This window comes from Stegodyphus dumicola, chromosome 10 (genome assembly GCF_044657685.1).
Source record: "Stegodyphus dumicola isolate Sdum_Otavi_A_Nest chromosome 10, ASM4465768v1".
NCBI classification, from domain to species: domain Eukaryota; kingdom Metazoa; phylum Arthropoda; class Arachnida; order Araneae; family Eresidae; genus Stegodyphus; species Stegodyphus dumicola.
Window position 1 is genome coordinate 35101057 of NC_140777.1, and position 23420 is coordinate 35124476.

At 32.7% G+C, this 23420-nt stretch overlaps 1 protein-coding gene across 1 annotated transcript in view; it reads right to left on the reverse strand.

Moving 5' to 3' along the window:
* The window catches only part of LOC118183776 (uncharacterized), a 150023-nt gene that overhangs the window by 13576 nt on the left and 113027 nt on the right, over positions 1 to 23420 (reverse strand). Inside the window, exon 5 of the mRNA XM_085825106.1 lies at positions 15411 to 15550. Within this exon, the coding sequence (XP_085681232.1) occupies positions 15411 to 15550 (140 nt within the window). The remainder of the gene's footprint in view (positions 1 to 15410; positions 15551 to 23420) is intronic.

Genomic DNA, 23420 nt, shown 5'->3' on the forward strand with positions numbered 1-23420 from the left:
AATCGTTGCCAAAGCCTGGAGATGACACTCTGGGCAATTCCAAGTTCGTCTGATACTTCCAGTTAGGTACGCCCACATTCCAGACGGCCGATAATTCTACCACGTAAAAAAATCATCCAGATGCGTCCTCTGTGTCATAACTGGTCGGTTATTGCACTGAAATGCTTATAAAGCGCCTGCGAACAGTTTTGCTTCTTTGCCTGTATTCCTTATATATCACTCTCTTACACTCTCGTCATTGTGACGTACCATCGGTGTCATCTGGTTACTTCGTGAAATTTTCATATGATTCTTGAAGATGTGTGTAGTGATTTTACAGGTGATATATTTATTTTAGAGTTCGATTTCCGCGTGACTCCTAATTATCCTTAATTTATGGACATGAGTGTATATGTATGTAACAGTGCTGGATTGCATGTCAGGAAATATGTATTAACAGAAGCATGTAAATAACTACTAATGTATATCTGCCCTTGTTTAGCCATGTACTATGCTGTTCTTGAGAATTCAATAATCACTGGACCCAAGCACTTTGGACTGGTGTCTACCCGGTGGCATTTGGTTCGAGGAACTGTCAACCGGATGGTCCAGGCGTTGGGTTTAGGCGCCTTGTGCAAGCCTCCCATGTGGCCTCTCTGGCTATACTCTGTATAAGGGCTGACGTGGCCCTATATGCTAATTAACTTAATAGTAAAGGGGTGGTGGCCACGTCCTCCATCACTATCACTATCACTATCGATGTTGTGTTTTCAGTTTGCTGTGCACATTCAAAATGTTTAAGACAATTAGTTCTCCCGCTGACTGTGAGATTCGTGCCATGATTAAATTTTTGAACGCGAGGAATGTTAAACCGGCCGAAATTTATCGTCAAGTGACAGAAGTTTACGGTGAATACGCGATAAGTGATGGAATGGTGAGAAAGTGGGTAAGAATGTTTAATGCAGGTCGAACAAATCTCCGCGCCGAGGAAGGAGTGATCGGCCTTTTGTTGTCACTGATGATTTGGTAAGGAAAGTTGATGAAGCAATTCATGAGAACAGACACTTCACAATGACATCTCTTTCAGAGGCATTTCCACAAATGTCACGTACTGTTTTGTTCGAAATTGTGTCTGACCGCTTGAATTATCGCAAACTGTGTTTCCGATGGGTTCCAAAAATGCTCCCTGATGTTCACAAACCAAAGCGACTTGGTAGTGTCCTGACATTTCTCACGCGGTACAGAGATAAGGGAGAAAACCTTTTAAACCAAATTGTGACAGGTGATGAAACTTGGGTGTGTCATTTCACACCAGAATCGAAACAACAATCGATGGGGTGGAGACACACTCATTCTCCGAAAAAACAAAAGTTCAAAGTGACAAAGTCATCACAAAAAATCATGTGCACTGTCTTCTGGGATAGGTAAGGCTTTTTGCCTTCATATGTACTGAATTTCTTCCCAGAGGTGAAACCATTAATGCGGCACGATATTGTGAGACTTTAACAAAACTAAGGCGTGCCACTCAAAACAAACGAAGAGGAATGCTCAGTAAAGGAATTGTGTTGCTCCATGACAATGCTTGGCCCCATACTGCTGGTGTCACTCAATCGTTAATTCGGCAGTTTCATTGGGAGCAGTTCGATCACCCGCCGTAGAGCCCGGACTTGGTGCCGTCCGACTATCACTTGTTCCTTCACATGAAGCGCGAGCTTGGTGGCAAGCGCTTTGGATCTGATGATGACACCAAAAATGCTGTGGAGTCGTGGTTATGGAAACTGGAGGGAAGTTTCTTTGACGATGGTATACAAAAGCTGGTCACCCGCTATGACAAGTGTTTGATCATTGGTGGAAACTATGTTGAAAAATAGTTTAAGACTATTTTCATGTAAAAATAAAATTGGATTCGAAAATATTGTTTTTTTTTTTTTTTTTTTTTTTTTTTTCAAAACGGTACTTAGTTTTCGAATACGCCTCGTATATCTCATTATTAGTAACTTAATTAAATCTACCTGAATTATAGCTAATAGATTTTTTTTATTTTTCCATTTGGATGATTGGAGTACAGGAATGAACGCCAGTAGACAACATTTAAATTAGATTTAAACACTACCGGCAGTTACATTATTCAATATAATCAGGAAATAATTTTTTTAGAAATAATTCCAAAGTGAAAAAAATATGTAAATGTAACAGCAGGAACTATATAAAAGATTAAAATTGATCAAGATTTCAAGCTGATATTTAACTTTTCGTTTACAAAGCATTTAGCAAGTACGATGAGTATTCTTGCTAACAGACATATGAATACAATACGCTAATTCATAATTATTACTTGCTCAGAAATGTAAATTTTCCATAGAATGTGGGTTCTTTCTCTAGCATAATGACAGGTAGACTGAAAAGTGGAACCTTGCGTGCCGTTACAAACTGAGTTTAAATTTCGCTGTTTCGGTTGTAAGGATTATGTTAACTTTAATAACAGTTAAATTGTGTGTTAAACTTCCTATCGCTTCTTAATTTCAACTTACCACTTCCGGCCAGTACGTAGTTTTACAATCACGTCTGAATGCTAATGAGGAAGAGCAGTACTTAACCGCGAATTTCTACTGTCTTAGTGACAGACAGACAGAAAGAAGTACAGGAGGCACCAAAACATCGCCATGGGCAAAACTGGTATCGCCCCACTGCACTAACCATCTATAGAAGTGTCCTGCCATCTATCTCCCCACTGCACTAACCATCTATAGAAGTGTCCTGCCATGTGCTCTGACCGGGCACGCTAACACATGGTCGGGAATTAGTTACATTGCAGCAAGTAGTACTGGTACATTTGTCACACATTGCACAGTATGAAGTATGAGAAAAGTTACGGTTCTCTCAATAAATGGATATATTTAAGTGTGTTTTCTAAAGGCACTCATGTATAGTATGAGAGTGGATATGCTTATTGTTGCGCTTTAGGAACTTAGAGGATTATTTTGGATTGTAAGCTATGAATGACACAGGTCCAGTCCTTGGCGGTGTAAGAAATCAATAATATTTTTGATGTTTTGGAAAACTTTACGGTGCTTAATAATGAATCTTCTAAATTCTATTCCAGTGTCGGTGGGATGGCGAATGTGATGGGCTGACGTTAGTGGACACTGAAACATGTAATGTTCAGGGCCTCCGCATTCCCCGCATATGGATCTATCCGACGTAGCCATATTGCGATCATAAAAATACTTGGGGAAGGGACCGTGACCCGAGATGTACTGGGTGAGGAAGTAGGTTGAAATTGTGGTATTTTCATCAGCCTTGGGTTAGTAGTTCGAATGTACGTCGTCCTTGTGGTCCTTGTTCACATTGACGTTGCCACTTTTCTTGTATTTTAATGCTGATTTAGGCCATGCGATATGAATTTCAGATCCTGTTTGTTCTAGAGCTGCCTGTTTTGCTAGATAATCGGCCCTTTCATTGCCTTCACAGGCGCTGTGCCCTCTGGTCCATGGCAGGACAAATTTCTTATTACTTGTGCTTATGATGTCTTGAATTTGCCGGGCTATAGGAGAATTCATGTGCTGTTGTTTGATGGCACTGTCTTAGTAACAGAGATACCAGATATCCTGGCTAGCACGCGTCCGCCTTTTTAGGCTACTCTCTAGTAAGCTATTATTACGCTCGGCCGTACTTTAGGCTTTTGATAGCTTCGCAGTCAATTAGCGTTAAGGGGCCAACTCTGTTAGAATTTTGATATTTCGGCTATACCCTTTTAGTTAAGATTAGTTTAGTTTATTTCTTAGTGTCTTAAGTTGAATCCAGAGTGTCGCTTTTATTGTACAACTCCAAGAAAGAGTTTTGCTAAACTTTAGTTGGAAGAACAAAGGGTTATTTCACCCTTCTCACTTGTTGTTTTCTACCACGAACTCAAACGATTATTCGCTTACTAGTTCTTAAGACTCTTCACGTTCAACTGCAACTTAGAAGTACACAGTGGAGAATCCTACACGGTGTTAATTTCTAATATATTAGAATATTACACAGAAGATAGGATAAAGTGGCAGATAATTAGCTAACTCAAGTGAAAATTATTAAATAGCATCATAAATTGTTTATGAAAATTGTCGAAGAAATACAGTGTCCATTCTGAAAGCGTATATTGCAGCTTTCCTCGAAAGAAAGAGTAAGCATGACACATCAAGTTGGTAAAATTAATACTTATGCTTTCCAGTGCTTCTGATGCTTTAAAACTTAGAGATACGAAATTCAGAAAGATGATGCTGGTGAAGAGGAATGATTATAGAGCCCTAGGAAAGTTACGAGTATTTTAATGAAATTTTTTATTTTATGCGTTCATTTAACTCAAGGTGATTGCTCATTTAAATTCTTATATTTAAATGATATTTCCCTAGTGAATATATAGTACAGCAAAATGTTTCGCAAAAGTTAACATCTGGAAGCAATTGCACAATTACATGTTTCGAGTTTTTTCGTGGTCAGCTTCTACCTCTCTTTCTTATAATCTTTTTTCTTAGAAAAAATGTTCTGCTAACAATGTGTTTGGCTTCTGACTTTTCTGTTTGTCTTTGCCGGAGGGAACAATTTTGGCGTGTTTCTGGATACCCCTATTAAATCAGCGAGTTCCGAAATATCTCTCTTGGGTCCTAAATATATGCCTTTCCCTCCAGGAGCGCGATGGCAGTCATTCTTCCTTCCACGTTCGTACATGAATGCTCCAAAAGAAATGAATTCGTTTCATGGTAAATTAACATCGTGCGGTCTTGTATTGCAATGAATTACATTGCGGATGGTAGAAGAGTTTATTAAGCAGAAAATTTATATGTATCTCAAAACAGGGTTATAAATTTTATTTATGTTAACTCATCGGGAATGGTGAAGATAAAATCACATATATAGTGATGTTAAGAGAGCGTTTAACGGGAACTTAGTCGTGAAGGATATGCTTAATTACTAAGCTAAACATTATTATCATTAAAATTGCTAAACAGATTGATATTATCAATAATCTGATAAACAGGGTATTATTATCACAATACTCATTATAATAAATCAGTTGAAACGAAAATTAAACTTGGCAGGAAAATTTAATAAATATTCATATGAGACGTAACTTAGAACAGCGTTTCTCAAACATTCTTTCAAGTGAAGGAAGAATGAATGAACGTGGAAGGAAGAATGACCCTTTTTATAAATTAGAATAACCTGCGGACTATCTCAGTATTATTGTCCACTTCGAAAACATTTTTTTTAGTATATTTTACTGCCAGTATACTTGTAGGCTTAGGATATAATTAATTTAAATTCATTTCCTTTTATATTGTCATTATCATTTAAGTTAAAAGAAAAAGTTATATTTGTTTTTAAAGCAATAAATTTTGTCGTTATCTTATCAATTAAAAATTAAGTACATATTGCTACACAGTAATTTTTTTGGATTTGCCTGTCGATTCTTTCGGAGCTTTCTATTGTTTGGTTGTAAGCTGATAAGCTTATGTCTGGGGTCGGTACACACCTCAAGTCAATTTCGACCCTTTTCTTTTATTTGAATTAATGATAAAAACTCTTTCTTACACAATATGTATAATTAAACTGAATAATACCTTTGAAAGCAACATTCCACAGTTCAGTATATTCTGTTTTCACTGGTAATGTGATCCCAAAATTAACCATAGCTTCTACTTGGAATGTTTCTTTATGTCCGGTGTCATAAGAAAGTTTAATTAACAGTTCTTCTTCATTTACAGTTTCAATAAAAGTTTGCTACACTCAGAATAGCAAAGGAAAGGATAACGCATCAAAATTCGTTATATTTATCACATTCGAAAATAGTTTTGAAATTACTACCACAGAATTTCGAGGTACGAATATATGCTATTTCAAATGTACAGGGGTTGGAACACTTTTAAACACTTTTAAAATGGAAATAGGGAAACACTTTTAAAAAAACATGTTTCTTTGCTTAATATGGTGTAGGAAACCCGTTGGCATCCAAAACAGCTTGCAGTCTTCTCGGAATGAATAAATACAGTTCCTGTGTGTTTGCCAAGGGAATATTATACCATTCTTCCTGCAAAACGGTGGCAAGTTCAGATAACGATGTTGGCGGTGGATAACGAGAACGCACTTTCCGTTCCAATGTAGACCACAAAGGTTCGATAATATTCAGGTCTGGTGACTGTGGTGGCCAGGGGAGATGGGACAACTCATCCTCGTGCTCAGAAAACCAGTCCTGGACAATGTGAGCTGTGTGAACCGGGGCTTTGTCGTCTTGGAAGACACCATCACCATCGGGGGCAAAGTTTGTACCATGGGATGAACTTGATCGCCCAGAATGTTCACATAAGTCTTGGCAGTCATGTGTCCTGACACAGTTATCATGGGGCTAGCAGAGAACCACGGTATGGCTGCCCAAACAATAACAGAACCCCCGCCATGTTTCACTCTTGGCAACAAGCAGTCTGTATTATAGGCTTGAGATGCAGTTCTCCAGACGTAAACTCGGCCAGAAGTGGGAAACAATGTGAAAGAAGACTCGTCAGACCATATTACTCGCTTCCACTGCTCTATAGTCCAGGCTTTATGACTTAAACACCACCTTTTCCTTTTACGGGCATTAGCATCACTGATGAGTGGCTTCTCAATTGCAGCAAGGCCAGCAATTCCCTGTTTATGAAGCTCCCTTCTAATTGTTTTGGTACTCACAGGGTTCGGTAACACAACATTCATTTCAGCAGTAACTTTTGCAGCTGTGGTCTTCTTATTTTTCGTCACAATTTCCCTTAATGATCGTCTGTCACGATCACTCAGGACACACTTTCGTCCGCGCTGTTATTTAGCAGATGATGTTTTTCCGCTTTTCAAATATGCGGAATAAATCTTCGATACAGTACCTCTTGAAACACTAAACACCTCGGCTACCTTGCTTACGGAAGCACCTACCATACGTGCTCCAACAATTTGCCCACGTTCGAAGTCTGTTAACTCTGACATAATGCAATGACAACCTCACATAACAGTACTCCGACAACAACTGAACTGTTTAGCACATTTACGAAGTTGTATAGGTGGCGTCAATAGACAAAAACGCCAGCGCCACCTACATATTTCATTAAAATCAATCTTTCTTTTCAAACATGCATTTCACAAGGTGTTTCCATATTTTTGTCCATCCACTGTAGATATGCATACGGTTTTTAAATAATGATATAATTTGCCATTAAAAAGGATTATGGATTTGTGAATGGTGAAATATTTCTCTATTTTAAACAACTAATCCAAAAACCAAACCCTTTGATTTCTTATGGGCAATGAAATCAATTAAAGATTTATTTTGTAAATAGAGATTTAGTTCATTTAGTGTTGAGAATACATTTGGAGGATATGCCAGTGTACGTAGCTACATGCCATCAGTATAAAATGATGTAAGAACTTGTTCATTTCGGTTATAAATAACAGATATTTCTCCGAATTCCGAAGGCCAGCAAAGACGAGGTTCAAAGATTTGTTGTCCGCGGACCACAGTTTGAGAAAGCTTTCTTAGAACTTATCGTTCAAACAAAAGTCATATTTTAAAATGGGCATGTATACACATGGAACCTATCAACCATTAAATAATGTTCAATACTTGTTTAATGTTTAAGTCATTTTAGATAATTTAATTAAAGAATATCCATCCCCTTATCAAATTTTAAAATTAACAACGATATCACTCGTTACAGAATTGTGTGCTATTTCCAGTTCAGGTAGTTTTTAGCGCCATATGTTAATTAAAACATCGTGTTAAGGGGAAATCATGTTCGAATAAGAATGACTAAGTTTTAAAGGAGATAGGAATATAAAATTCATAAGCTTGGTTGATAAAACGTTGAGTATGTTCATGCTTTTGTATTTTTACACTTAAATAAATTTAATTTTATGAATCTTTCTTCTTCACGTTGCATTATAATGGACTTATTTTTTTTCATCGTGCTTTGATATTCACTGATATCGTGGCTATTTAAAACTACACGTGGTTAAGCCAGAAACTGACTCCTGTTACGTGCTTATTTTATCTCTTATTTGTAATGGCTCACACTTATGGCTTCACATAAAACTGAAATGTAACATTACGTTAGTAAAGAGAATGATTTTGTATGCATAATAATACATTTCGGATTTATGAAAACAATGAAAATATTGTAGATGCATTTACTAATTGTAATTCTACTTCATAACGTCCAGTAAAGAAATCTCATGTATCTGTTATACTTAAGTAATAAATTACATTTTAAAATTAAATCATTCCCTATCAAAGAAATGTAGCAGATAAATTTATATTAAATTATTAAGTAGCAAAATATCGGTTTTATGGAATTGCCTATAAAAATACATACTTCTTGTTGTGTAATTCAAATGCATTGTTAATCTGAACATCTTGTTATGGAATTATTATTTCATTTCTACAAATTAAATTAAATGCTTTTAGTACAATTTTGGTCACATAGAACATTTTCAAGATGTTAAAAATATTATGTATTATTCCAAATTCTTCGGAGTGGATTAGCTGGCAATATGAAAAATGCTTTCGATATCTCAGTTGATAAAAAGTATTCCTAAAGTAAACATTATCCAAGATTTTATGAATTAAACGGCTGAAGACCGCATACCAATATTGCTAAGATATGGTAGCATTTCATGTTAAGTTTTTAATATAGATTCGTAAAACAAACTTTATTCTTTCGCAAAACATCAACCTAGAAGCACTGCTGTCAAATTACAATTCGTAGACATGTTAAAGTTTAAAATGTTACCTTTAATAAAATTTCATCTGATATGACAGTTTAAAAAAACATTATTTGCTATTAGTTAAAGTGACATAAATCATATGATTTTTAAACTCTATCACGTTAAATCTTATACTTTTGAAGTCAGTTTTGCAAATCACAGAACTTTGAATAGACTAATTATGATATACTTTACGATTTTTATTCAGATATTCATCACAAAGTGCTTTAAAATACCGGACTAAAAGTACCACATAAGCAAACGTACCATAGTTCGAAATTCTACATCGTTTGATCTGTTCATTAAAGTGCAGTAAGACAATGGTTAAATAAAATAATGAAAACAAATATTAGTAAACTATATTAGGATGTCAATTCATGATAAAATAATGGGGTATGTCTACATTTAAAAATAACTTTAGAATGAAGATTTCCGTTACAATTAGTGCAATATTGAAACCATGTGTAGAGATTTACATACTGTGTAATAAATATAGCTCCAACATCATGTCGATTCTTCGATAAGCCGTATGTAGATGTACTGGTGTCTGATACGAATCTTGGTTTTAACAGGATAGTACTGGACAATACGAGTAATTGCAAGGATTACAAATAAATGGTTACTTCAAACGGTTTCTCATCTTTTTTTTTTTTTTTTTTTTTTTTTTTTTTTTGAGGGTGGTAAGAGACAATAAATAATCAACTCGAATATTCTGGATCTAACAGCTTTCACTGGGAGTTACATCATGCTCACATGCTTATCTGATTTGCTGTATGCAGGAACTTGAACGGCGACTTTTTTATGAAATTCACCAAATTTATGCTGCTGTTTTGCAGTATTTCATCAGTCAGCTCTTTGTTCGTAGATACACTGTAACATTATATAACTCGAAACTCCCGTTTTGATGTAGTTTTGAAACTCGTATAAGAATTATTAAATTTCTGTTCTAAAATCTAACAATGTGAAATTTATATTTTCCCTCTTTACTTCAAACTGCGTATTAAATTCCATAAAGCCTTGATGTCCGAAATGTATAAATTACACGGAATTACTATTTAACAAATGAGAAAATGTTATGTTTCTGAAACTGTAACAGGGGAGTTTGCGTTGCGTTTGGTTTATTTGATTATGATAACAAGACTATCTGCGTAAGGGAAGACATGCCTTCGTGAAGGTCTTTCTAATCGAAACTGGCTCGTATGCACATTACAAATTGAGAAAACAAGGAAAACGAGAGAGTCCTTTCTCTGATGATCGAAACGTGGACGGAACTTCTAGTATTTAGCATATTTACTGCTTGATTGCTGGTAGGTGAGTTTGCATTGCGAAAACTCTGAACGGCACGGCGTTTTCTATCTGCTCACAAGGTGTTATCCTTTTCCAGCATAATATTATTATCTAGAGCATCTGTTTTAGTCATTATTTTACTCTTTGATTTCGTGATTTCCCAGTGACTGGGGTAATATTTAATAAAAATGTAAAAAGAAAACATTTTAAGTAGCAAGGAAATGTATATAAATTGAACAAATCTCTCTAATGGATAAAAACAGTCATACCGGTTAAAGACTCAAGTACGTATTTTCTCATGTGTGTACGAAACACAAAACGCTTGAATGTATTTTCTTGCGTAATTTGTTTATGATAATAATCGAATATGATACTTTGGCAAAAAACTAACGAATTATCTTCAAAATGATACTTTTTAAAGTTTTGTAAACATGGATATGGACCGAAAGGGATTCTTTTAAAGTACTCGAAGATATTTTTATTGTTGTCCTTCTCCTTCGCTTCACTCGTATCTTTTGTATAAAGAGGCAATAAATATGTTTTATTTGTTTGCGAATAGAATTATGTCGAATTTTAAACTAAAAGGTAGATATGAGGAAAACTTCCACAATGACGGCTTAGGAAAACAAAACTGAGTTAGATTTCGAAACAGAAAAAAAGAGCCCTCGCTAGAATGAATGTTCTTAGAAAATTGAAATCACTATCTAAATACAACAAACAAAAGTCAGCATAAAAGAATTTCGGAATGATATTTATTTAGCCTTTCTGTATTACTCCAAAGTATTATCGTGAAAACATTTGCTTCCCCTCTTCTCAAAAATAATATGATCCATAAAATGTTCCGCTAAATTTAATAAAGTTCTTCAGTGAAGAAAGACAGAAGATACCATAAATTAAAAAGAAAAAGTTCTTTCGAAATCAATTTCTGTCTGAGAGCAGCAACAATATTTACGAAACACAAAGACTAGAAGAAGCATCTTTTGAGATTCCAAGCGTTTTCAAGAAAAGATGGCTTTATAAATGATATATTAGTCGAGACTTAGCTTTAGATCTTGGAAACGCTGTATAAAACTAATGGCTAAACAAATGCCTGAGTTTCGACAACGGAAAGTTCCATTTTTAACGTTCCACTTCCTTTTAATAGCGAGCGCAACGCCGTTCGCTTCTTTATTCTGCGGAAAAATATATCTTGTCGGGAGATGTGATCCTTTCCTAATTTTTCATCGAAAATGTTCTTTTAGTGGGAGGTACAAACGAATTTCAACACTAGGTTTGGTAGCATATTACAAAATTGCTGCTATTTTACTTTCATCCGATACTGCATATTTGCAAACAATATGTCTTGTACTTGATAAATGTGGCAATTAGTATTTCATAATACATTCATGCATGACTTGTCATGTATTTATGTTTGAAAGTATAAATAGTAAAAAAAATCTGTCAAATGACGGAAATAGCCAAATATAACATGAAAGTTGAAAAATAAATTTCTGAAGTTCATTTCAATTTTTAAAACTGAATTGTGGTCGAAATTTGATATTCTTAACGCTTTGACATCCTTAGAACTTCAAAGCAATACCATTGTTGCAATTAGTTCAGTAATGATAATAAAACTTAGTATCCTTGAGACAAGAGTAACTGGATCTGTTGTCAAACGCATGTCTTCGGCACCATGTCGAAATTTCAAATCTGCATTTTTAGCTTATTTCATAGTTATGCATTTTAAAATTAAAACAACACAACAATAAAACAATGCCATGCATTTTCAGTAAATATGAGCTTCATAATATATTATAGATAAGGCATAAGTCTGTAAACCTGAAATCCTATGTTTTAAATGCGCGTTTCATTAAACAACTTTCCACCTGAAGCGTAACATATATTATTAAAACAAATGTCGCTTTGAGCCAGTAATATAATGATATAAGCTGTGTTACAAATGCAAAAGAATTCAAATTTTTATCAAATACTTTTTCCTTCACTCGGGAAGCTAAACTGCTAAAAGTTATATTGGGATCATTTGTAAACAGCAAACACAATATTAGTGTCAGAATTACTTATGTGTACATCATGTTACGTTTTAAATTAGAATACAGCTTGATATATTAAAAACATAAAAAGCTAGTTAAAACACGTTATTAAAAATTGTGACTTAAATATTAATTGTTGAATTTTTATTTTTAAATATGCCATTTTATGCAGTAGAAGGTTCATAGTATGTTAATATACCCTAATAATTTGGATACATTAAAACATTACAGTACATTCATTAATTTGTATTAATAGATGTAATGCGAGCAAGATTTAAACACTAATTATGATTTCATAATTATGCAAATGCCAGAACGTCTGATTAAATTCATGTTTCAATGTGCTATGTTCTTTTACAAACATTTCCGTAAATTGATTCCTGTTTACTCATAATGTGTGAGCCCAGTAGTACCAATATTTTCTCGTACAGCACTTCAGTACTTTATAGTTACACATACCTGCATATAAATTTAATGCGTTATTTGAAAATAATGTATTAAGTAACATACTAATGAAGTAGTGTAACCTATAATACAAGGCATAAATATGGCTTAAAAGTAGCATCTTGACATGAGATAAACACGAAAGTTTCATAATTCAAAATAGCTGCATGATTAAAACATCAAAAATAATATAAATAGTTTACTAATGTTATCTTCTGGTATATTCGTCTTATCGCTAACAAGGTGCAGGGGGTTTAAAGAGACTTTTAATATGTTCAGGCCATATTTCAATTGCAAACACAGATTTAAAGGTCTACAATAAAATGATCAAGCCATTTGCTGACAACATAACTCAGTTACTCACACTAGCTGGTTTTCCATTTCTACCATTTCTTATATTTGTATGCATTCAATTCAAGTATTTTATTAATATTATGAGAAGATATGCTTTTAAATAAACTCTTTCTGGGCTGCAGTTTCTCTTTTCATGAACGTGTATGGATTTGGGTTTACTTGTTTAAATATGTTGCTATCTATAGTCTTCCTGTAAATTTCTAAAACATGTGATTTAACAGCGCTATCCTCTTAAAATAATTTGCATAAATTTATGCAATTATTATCAAAATACAACACAGAGGATGGATCAAAGAAAATGTAAGTTGGAACAGAAGATGCATTTGGAAGAAGAATATTTAAAAATATAAATACTACAAGAATATTCATATTCTGTGAAAAACGTTTAAAAGTCCATTTGTAAAAATTGCGAAATAAATCAAACTTTTTCAGATTGGAATATAAATAAATTTACAATGTGTTTTGTATATATAAAATGATCAATATTTAGATCATAGTTGATACTGTAGACATCTGCGAGATAACCCGTTTCGTCCCATAGTCAAGCAGGCATATCAGGATGGACAGAGCCATAGCATCTATGATACGATTGCAATCAGCTGGAGAGTGGAGGTCAAAAGCAGTATCTTGAATAATTTCAACAAGAAGTGTAATATTTCTTCGAGAACTAAGTTGGGCACACCAAGTGTTCGCCGCAGAATTTTGCAATAATTTAAAAAATAGGCATTGACTTCTGGAATTCTGCTTGAAACCATCATTACAAAATCAAAAGAGACGAGGTTTTTCCATTTTTCATAGCATACAATGACTGTTCTTTATTCCTTAACACTATACAAATATCTCATTCTATGAGGTATCCTTTTAGAAAATTGAAATATAGCGTATAAAAAAACACCATAATCATGTCTAATGCCATAATTTTTGTAATTTAAATAAATAACTAAGCGGACGAGTTTTCACGAGGCGGAAACTTGAAGAGAGCCTTCCATTATTGGTGTAAGAATTATCATAAAAAGTTATGAAATTTCAGTTTTTTACGGAATTATAAATAATGTTATTTCAACGTGTAATTTTTTTATTATTGAAGTTTGTCAAAATTACTGTTATACTGCCTGTACTCAGTATTAATCACCTGGATCCTGACAATTTTAGCACATTTTTATTGATGTCGACCATGATATGCTAGACCATTTAATGAATGAAAGATCTCATCGTATAGATGTCTGCCTTTTCAGCTATGGTATACACTTTAAGTACATATCTAATATAATTTAGTAAGAAGTCTTAGAATTTTAGTTTGCTTAAATTTTGCTGGGAAGAAATTTGTCATTGTTATCGGAATGCTTTTGTTATGAAATTTTGAAGCATTCCATGGAACTATGAATAAGGATATATTAAGTAATTACTTTTTTAAATTGACCAGAAAGTCTGAAATTCGTTTAAAAACGGCTTTAGCAATTTGAGTTACAATAATACATTAAATAATCTAGTCGATCCATGTTATTTCCAGTAATCATTACTGGAGATACTAAGCTAAGATAAAAATATATTTTAACTTCCGTTGGTGAATTAAGATTTCTAGAGGCGTTTTATATTCATAAAAATCTTTCTATTTAGATAAGGATACAAATTGTAATCCTGCCTTAACTTCTGGTTTTAAATAAATTATTTGTTAGTTTTCTATATTTTTATCAATAGATGTCGCGCTAGTAGCATTCCTTTTTCGATGTAGCATTCCCAAATAGTTCGGTTTTTTTGGTGTCTCTTGAGCCTACTGAAGGAGAAAGTTCTACTTTCGAAACTAGTCCTACAAATTTAGGAAACTTTAATTGATTTTTGTAGCATTAGTATCTCCAATAATCTTAGGCAATAATTAATAATTTATATTAAATATTACTATCAGATAAAGATATTTATGTTATACTGCCTAAATATAACTAAATGTTATACTGCCTAAATATAACTAACTAAAATTACTGTTATACTGCCTGTACTCAGTATTAATCACCTGGATCCTGACAATTTTAGCACATTTTTATTGATGTCGACCATGATATGCTAGACCATTTAATGAATGAAAGATCTCATCGTATAGATGTCTGCCTTTTCAGCTATGGTATGCACTTTAAGTACATATCTAATATAATTTAGTAAGAAGTCTTAGAATTTTAGTTTGCTTAAATTCCTCAAACTTCCTTATTTTAAATACTTAAGGAAGTATTTAAAATAAGGAATTATTATTATTATTATCAAATACTTAAGGAAGATATTTAAAAGCATATCTTCCTTAAGTATTTGATTACTTGAAAAAGGATATATCGGACTTTTTTAAAATCTTATATTGAAAGAATTTTCACAGAAATGAACATGATTAATATCCCGTTTATTATCTATTAATGCATCTAATTCTCTCTTTCTTCTTGGGTATATAATACTACTACAAAATTAATTTGTATTTTACTGTGTTTAACGGATTAATAAAGCAGATATATGAGATTAAGTCATGAAAGTACATAAACCATTGAATATACTATGACGTATTTATATTACCTTAATTTTTAACCTTGGGTTAGTAAAGTTTTCACTGTTTGAGGAATTTAGTGGCAACTTCTTCCAATAAACACTTTCTGTCTTAGTTGCTGCTTCGCCAGTGACATCCGGCTTACTGTTTTCTATAATGACGTAGCTATCTGCAAGATAATAAATAAAATTTATTTTAGTATTTTTCATTGTATAATGAAGTAGTCATTCAGAGTACTGAATATCTGAAATACAAATGTTGACTAACTAGAAAACAATAAAGGCATAATCACTCCACACACAGATGTTTATAAATTCTCGTATACCTGCGTAGCGTTTGCTGATAATATATACTCTGAAATCAACGTTATTACGAATAATCAAGGCATAATAACTTGAAATATACATACTCAAATTTTAGTGAAGCTGTGCTTAAAATTTAAGACCTCTTCATATTTGCACTGCAGTGTATCAATATATGAAAACATGTATATTAATACCGTATAAAATGTCGGGTATAAATGCCGAATTTAAACAAAATTAACGAAACCTTTTGAGTTAGATTCAGAAAAAAAAACGAGCAACTAACTAACATCTGCTAAATAAAATAATTATATAATTTGTTTTCCTATTGAAACATTATTTTTCTTCTTTTTTCCGACATAACATTATTATGTATATGGCAGCATTATTATTCATTTTGAATAAAGATGACACTACGCAAAGGATGCGATGAGTCTTTTTTTTCACTTTTTTGCCTATTATCAGTGTCAAATTATAAATTTAAACTCAATCAACTTCCTCATTTACCATCAGTAAATATATTAACTATGATTTAATAATTTGCGTTACTATAGCATGCCTTAAGAATTGTTAGTATCTATGTAATACTGTCTCTCCTTACGTGCGATCACAATGTTTTAATCTTTATTTTCTTAAATAAATATCCACGATTTATATTATTCGTACTAATATAATACGAAACAGAAAATCCTTAATAAAATATGCAGCGGTAAAAAGCAATATTAAAGATCAATTTATGCATTTCATTAGGGCTGAAATGAACTAATAATGAATTTTTAAAAAAATTCAATATTAGTTCTGAAAAGAGAAAACTCCTATTGTTAAAACCTCATGGGATGAAATAGAAGTAAATTTCATAAACCAAAATTTAATATCCATGCAACACTCGAAGAACAAAAAAGTTCTTGCGCTACGCTTTCATTAAAAAAAATAAAATAATTTTTAAAATATTCTTTCGATCATTTTCAGTGCAATTTATTCGCCTTCAGAACTTCTGGAATTATTTGAAAATTCCTTCTTTCTCCTGTTTCACAATGCAACTATGTCTATCTAACTATATTTTTTTATTATTTCCGAATTTTATAGATCTATTTCTCTAGATCAATGTGAAATCATTACTTTAGATTTGCGTAGTTTAGTAATTCAGAACAGTTTATGAAAATGCGCTTAGGAAAAGAATAATAAATTACAGGAAAGCTTTACCGTTATTGTTATTTCTCTAATTTGTTTGACTTTATACATTAAACTTAATAAATCGATTTTTCAAACTGTAGTATAAATAATATACATTAAACTTAATACTATATTGATTTTTCAAACAAGACTACTCTTGGCAAGAAATATGATCCATTTCCAAATGTGCTTTACATATGGTGAAAAATGTGTATTATAATCTAAAAATGTGCCGTGGCAAAATAAAAAAATAATTATATATTTGGATAAAATTCAAACAATATCCAAATTGTAAAAAACATCTCCAATTAAAAGAAAAAATGTATATTTGTACAGGATGTCTCTTAAAAGTGCATAATTCTAAGCTTTAATAAAGGAAACATAAAATGGAATATTAAATAGTCATTTTAGTGAATGTTAGGTGTGGATACAATTTGCAAAGATTATATTAAATTTCTAATTAATATAATAAGAATTTAATTTGGGTTTAATAAAATTCATAAATTACTTGTTTTGCTTAATGTCTACGTTTAAATCTCTGCACAGAAGAATCGCCGTATCCGTGTCAAGGTTCATGTTCGGAAAGGTCAGTCGAATTTTCTCAGAGGGTGTATAGTTCGACCGTCTTATCCGCGACCATGAGCGCAAATACGCATGCGCCATTCTGACCGAATTATTCTCAAAATAGGGTGGAAGGATGGGGATTTCCTGAGAAGAGAAGACCGTTCACGTCACAGCACGTAATACCGCCCCTCTTGGACGAGTCTATGTGTTTTGGTGGAATGTCAACCAGGGTTGCGCTTGAAACGGTCGAACTATACCAAGCATCTCGATTGCTTTCTGGCGTATCTGAAATATGTATAAACGTTCCCAGGGTGGATTTTACTTCAGGGTGTGCTGTCGCGGTAACTGTAGAATTTAACGACCGAATCATTTGTTAAGATGGAAAAGATAACTAACTACTCAGTTTATCAAAGTTCCGTGCTGAACCGGGGCAACATTTAAACGGACTTGATTACGGATTGCAGGTATTTCACAAATGTTATCTCACTTTATGCGTTTTCGCTCTAACATGATTTAGCTGCTAACCTTCCCCAATGGAAAAAAGTGAGCAAATTCTACAGTAAGTTTGCAGTATCTGTACAGTGTTGGCTTTGGTTTATTTAATTACGGCAAAGCACACTAGGGCTATCTGTCTAAGGGGAGCGATGCCTTCGTGGAGGATTTTCCTGGAAACTGGGTCGTATACATGTTACACATGGGGAAAACCACGAAAACGCCCATGCAGCCAGCTCGTTCGCGGAATTCGAACCTCGGACCGAACTACCAGTGTTCAGCGTGGCTGACCTTGGGTTCGCGTATTTTATCAGTACCAGTGTAAATATTAACTAGTTGAGTTAGCTAGTCGCATTGTAGTAAATCCTTCATTTCTTCAGAGAGATGGAAAAAAGTGAAATCGTTTTAAATATCAGAAGCAGAAAAAAGCTCTAAAGTGTGTAAATGTATGAAAATAAAGAATGTACTGTTGGTGAAGGAATGTCAGGATCAACGTTAAGAAGCATCATAAATTAAGCATAGAAAATAAAAGAGAATTTTGAAAGAGCGGCGAGAGTGTCAGCTATAAATACAACAGTAACAAAAAATTGAAGCACCGAACGACGGAAAAATTGGAAACGAATTTGCTCCAGCAGATTGAAAATCAGAATTATTGTACCATTTCTTTATCTACTTTGATTATACAGGTCAAAGCTAGAAGTTTGTTTGGTGAAGTGAACGTTATAAAATCAGATTCTAAAGTGCCAACGTTTGTTTCGAGTGTTTACCAGGGTCGGGGATTTTAAACAATGACATGGATTTCATAACAGCTAATAGTCGAAGCTGCAATAAGTGATATTGTTGTTGAATGGGATTTACCAGCAAACTTTTGAGCTGTAATTGTGGCGAATGTTATGCAGTTCTTTATTCATTTAATTTTTTTTTTTAAATTTTGATGGAACGAGTTTGCTGTGGAATTGTATGCCAAATAAATGTTTCTGCCAGTGGAATAAAAGAGGGCACTGTGACTGAAACCCCCAAAGAAGAGTTCATATATTGTTAGGAATTAATCTAGCGATTATGAAAGCACGCCTCTATTCGTTTGCACACCAAAAATTCTACAGCACTCAAGAGTTAAGGAGTATTTGGCTGTTGTGTGGCGCTCAGACGTGGAAGCTAGGATAAAAAAAAAAGAGCTAAGTTTGAATTTTACTTTTGCGATGACGACTGCTGTGAACGTACTGTATAAAGATAAATATACGCTTTAAAACTCATTTATTTTTAACAACCCCCCTCTACATCCTTCCGATGTAAAGGATAAGTTGAGAGTTACCTTTTTTTGCAACCAAACATTTCTTTCATCCAACCAGCGGATTGGTCTGTTATTGTAACTTTCAACATCTATTATCGGAGTAGCTATCTGATCAAGAGCTATTATCCATATTGTTCCGAATTTTGTATATATGTAAATAATAGTGAAATTGTACATAAATTATATTTTGTATCTCTCAGAATGAGAAGTATCGCTGGAAACACAGGGGCACAGGGTTAAGCCTACTTACAATTTCTCCAATATTGTAAGATAGCCATTTACCTCAGTGTTAAATGGAAATAAACCTGTAACCCTATTTTTTTACTTATGCGTTCTCTCGCAGCTGGTTGCTTTAAAACTTACATGCCGGTTGAAGACAGTTGAGCCAGCTTATAGCTTAGGTTATTGCCTTAGTTTATTCATAAACTACTTTTGTCAACGTTTAAATTTAAGCATTTTTATTGATTATTTGACATTATTGCAAGTAGTGGTTATTTGTAGCAAAATGTGTGCCTTTTATGTGAAAGTTCAACTTAAACATTTTGCATAAAACGTAGCAAGTTTCTGTCATACTATTTTCAACGTAGCAATAACTCGTTATGCGTCTAGTAGGGTTGTAGGACTTCAAATTCAAGTAACAACTGAAACGCAAACTTAGAAATTAATGTAGCTTAACTAATAAACAGAAAATTTTAGCAACCACGAAATGAGAGTATAAAAGAATAATTAGAAGCCAAACTTTGGCTAATAGACGTTTCAAAACAATGGAGGGACGGGAGTCAACAGCTCACATTTTTCTCATTCAGCTTGAAGACATGGTAAATATGGAGCGTAAGTTAAATACTAATTTGTTGTATTAAGATAAAATTATATACAGCCAATATATTTAGATATATATATATAAAAGCCAATATTATATACTAAAGTAACTTGAAGTTATTTATTATTTAAAATAATTTTTACTTATCTGTTTGTTTTTACAAGTATTACATTTAATAGTAAAAATAACACTAATTTAATTAATTTAATGAAATATTTGATATAAGTAATAATATTTGTAATTATTTTCAGTAAGATAGAAAGAGCATCTTTGGTTTTAGTACTAATCAAAATTGTATGTACTTCGAATGTTTTTCCCCACTCACTGCGAGTTTATTGTATATTCTCTTAAAAAATCTAGAATAATTTAGGTATTAAAATAATCAAGTCTTCCTATTTGTTATGTTAATAAATAAGAAGGTATTTATAATAACAAAGTGAAAAAGACAAAAAAGCTAAACTCAGCATTTAAACTTAGAAAAAGAAATTGTTTATTTAAATAAATGTAAAATAATTTTACACCTAAGAACCAATATGAGAATAAAGGAATAAATTATTAAGGAGAAATAGGGAAGTAATTTTATCGAAGGCAAAACTTTCGGAGCAGATGCATGATTTGATTTGCGCTTAAAATTAAGGGAACACTTTCGCAGTCGAGGATTGGCATTAACAACGGAACCGAGGGGGTGGGGATATTATTTATGAGAAATGAAGTAAGAATACAAATAATTAGTATGTAACTAAAAATCATATCAAACATTTGAAATCTGAAATTGATATTTATAAACAATCAAACACTGAAAATGTATGGAAAAGTTATTTTGTGCCACAATTGTTGTTTAATTAAACGATATTTAATGGCTTGTTTTGCATGTATATTTATATGCGGTATCCGTTTTTAAAATGGAATTATTCAAAATAGGAAATCGTTTATGGTTTGAAATGATTTCTTTGAAGTATAAGTCCTGCAGAATTCTAACAAAAAATCAGTATAAAAATTCGTAAGGTTATTATTTCAATGAACCAGATTTTATTATGATTTCAATCTTTACTATAAATTAACCTCTCTGTTCTCCTCAACAGAACGCAAATTAGTTAGCCAGTATTTAAACTGCAGCTTTTGGATTTTAAGCAGAGCATATTTCTGTCTTGGCATCCACGCTACGTGTTAACTTATTGCCAGCTCTGATAGTTGTAATTATTCGGTTTTGTGTTCTACTGCTGCTGTAGATTTCGTTACTTGAGACATAACGGTGAATTGCTTTATGTCTGTTAGGGTTTCAGGACAATTTAGCATTACAGATCAAGTGAAACTCTAGAATTTATTTATGTTAAAAATAATCTAATAAGTATAACTGATCTTAAAAATAATAAGAAAAATCCAAAATCAGCTAATTAATTCAGCACTTGCAGAAAAATTCTCGAGATTTTCGAAAATCCCCTAAAATTTTCAGGGAGAGAATAATTGGAAACTCACTCTTCTATGTGGTATCACTGAGGTAGTAGCCATCTACTACCTCAATGATAAAACATTAACAGCATTCACCCGAATAACAGGTAACATTTCATCCTCAATGCTTCTTTCTAAAAACCCATAATCTCGTAAGAGCAGAATGCCATTTAAAATATATTTAAATAATTCCTGTTTTAGGCTTTGTTACGTTGAAAGAAGAAATCTTCATTTATATTTATCTTTAGCTCAAATAAAGACAGTTTATCTTTCTTGTAAAATTCATTTAACTAAATTCTCATACATGAGAAAGTCTTAGAGCAACACCTCATTTTTATTGTAACATAGTTTTAATAATAAAAATCTCATTATATATCTGAAAGCACTTCATATTCGAGTAAATATAATACCTCTTATTTTAACGCCGCATCTAAGTTAAACGTACTCGTATATCTTCGCCATTTAGAGCAGGAATTTGATATGAATTACCATTTCTCGTTGTACATAGTCATTTGTGGTCTTTTGAAAAGCTTAGTATGCGAAAGGATTAAAAGGAAAAGCCTACAAAGGGATCAGCATATGCGAATATGAAGGAGTAAAGAGTCGGATAGCGTAAGTTACAGCTTTTAATCATTGATTGAGTATTGATTTTTAAAGAATCTATTAAATACTATTTAAAGCCTTATGCATGATTTAGTTTATATAGCGTCATATGGCGGCCTCATTAATGTGCAGCACTTCGCTTTGAAAGTCCCTTTTCTATGAATGAAAACCATTGTTGCCCATGACTGGATTCAGTCTCTAGAAGTATTATTTAATGATAATAAGCGCTTATCTTCGTCAAAAGCATTATGTATGGAATTTTCAAACGCATCCCCCCCCCTAAAACTTCCGTATCCCAATGTTCAAATGAATATATATACATTTTCTCAGGTTAATTTATTTTAATCACTGTATTGGAGAGAGCTTTTCATTTTAAACACAGTTACACTTTAATAAAAAGACTACAGTTAGCATTTTCTGATTGATTCTGATGCTCCAGAAAAGATGAAAGAACATAAATCATATAATTTCATTTTTACTTCCTTGTACCAAGTAAAAAGTAAGTATTGTAATCACGAAAATTTTCAGCTATCATATTTCAAAGAAAATATCCATTTCCACAGTTATCGAACGCAATTTAACGATGTTTTTGAGTTACATCCGTATATAAGGACATAATAAAGGACTCTTTTCTCCAAAAAAAATATAACACTGATTTAAAATGAGTTCTGAAAAGAATTTTTCGTAGCGTCTGTGCGTACGTATCTCGCATAACTCAACGAGCAAACTCAGAACGTTGGAATTTTGTATATAGGACTGCTACAACATGTAGATGTGCACCTCGTATTTTGGTTGCAATCGGCCGCACCAAAAGTATACAAATATATGTATATTTATATCCACTCTGTTACTCGGCTCAGTGATCTCAGTTTCTTTATTCTTATATGTTTGTAAATTGTGCATTTTTTGCTTCAAAAATGATTCAATTATATTGTTCTTATCTTCCGGTTAAGGTTTTTATGCCTTTAGCAAATGTGCAAGCAATATTTGTACAATTATCAACAATTTAAAAGCTGTTTAAGTGCGGTTAAGTCTAATTTTGAAATAACATGGCGGATATGTTTGTTTACATTTGAAACAGCAGAATAGTAGATTTGTTGCAAATCTAGATAAACTAAGCTTCTAAACAACAAAGTAACGTCTTCTTTTATTATTACGAATTAAATGATGCTTAATTCATTATGGAATTAACATTTAAGTTATTAGCTTATTTTTATATTATATACATATAGAAACTGTAACTTTAATTTAAAAAAAATTTAAATTGTTTTAACTGTATTTGGTGTCTTATGTTTTTCTATAACTGTAAAATGTTAATGAAAATATTTTGAATTTTATGTATTTT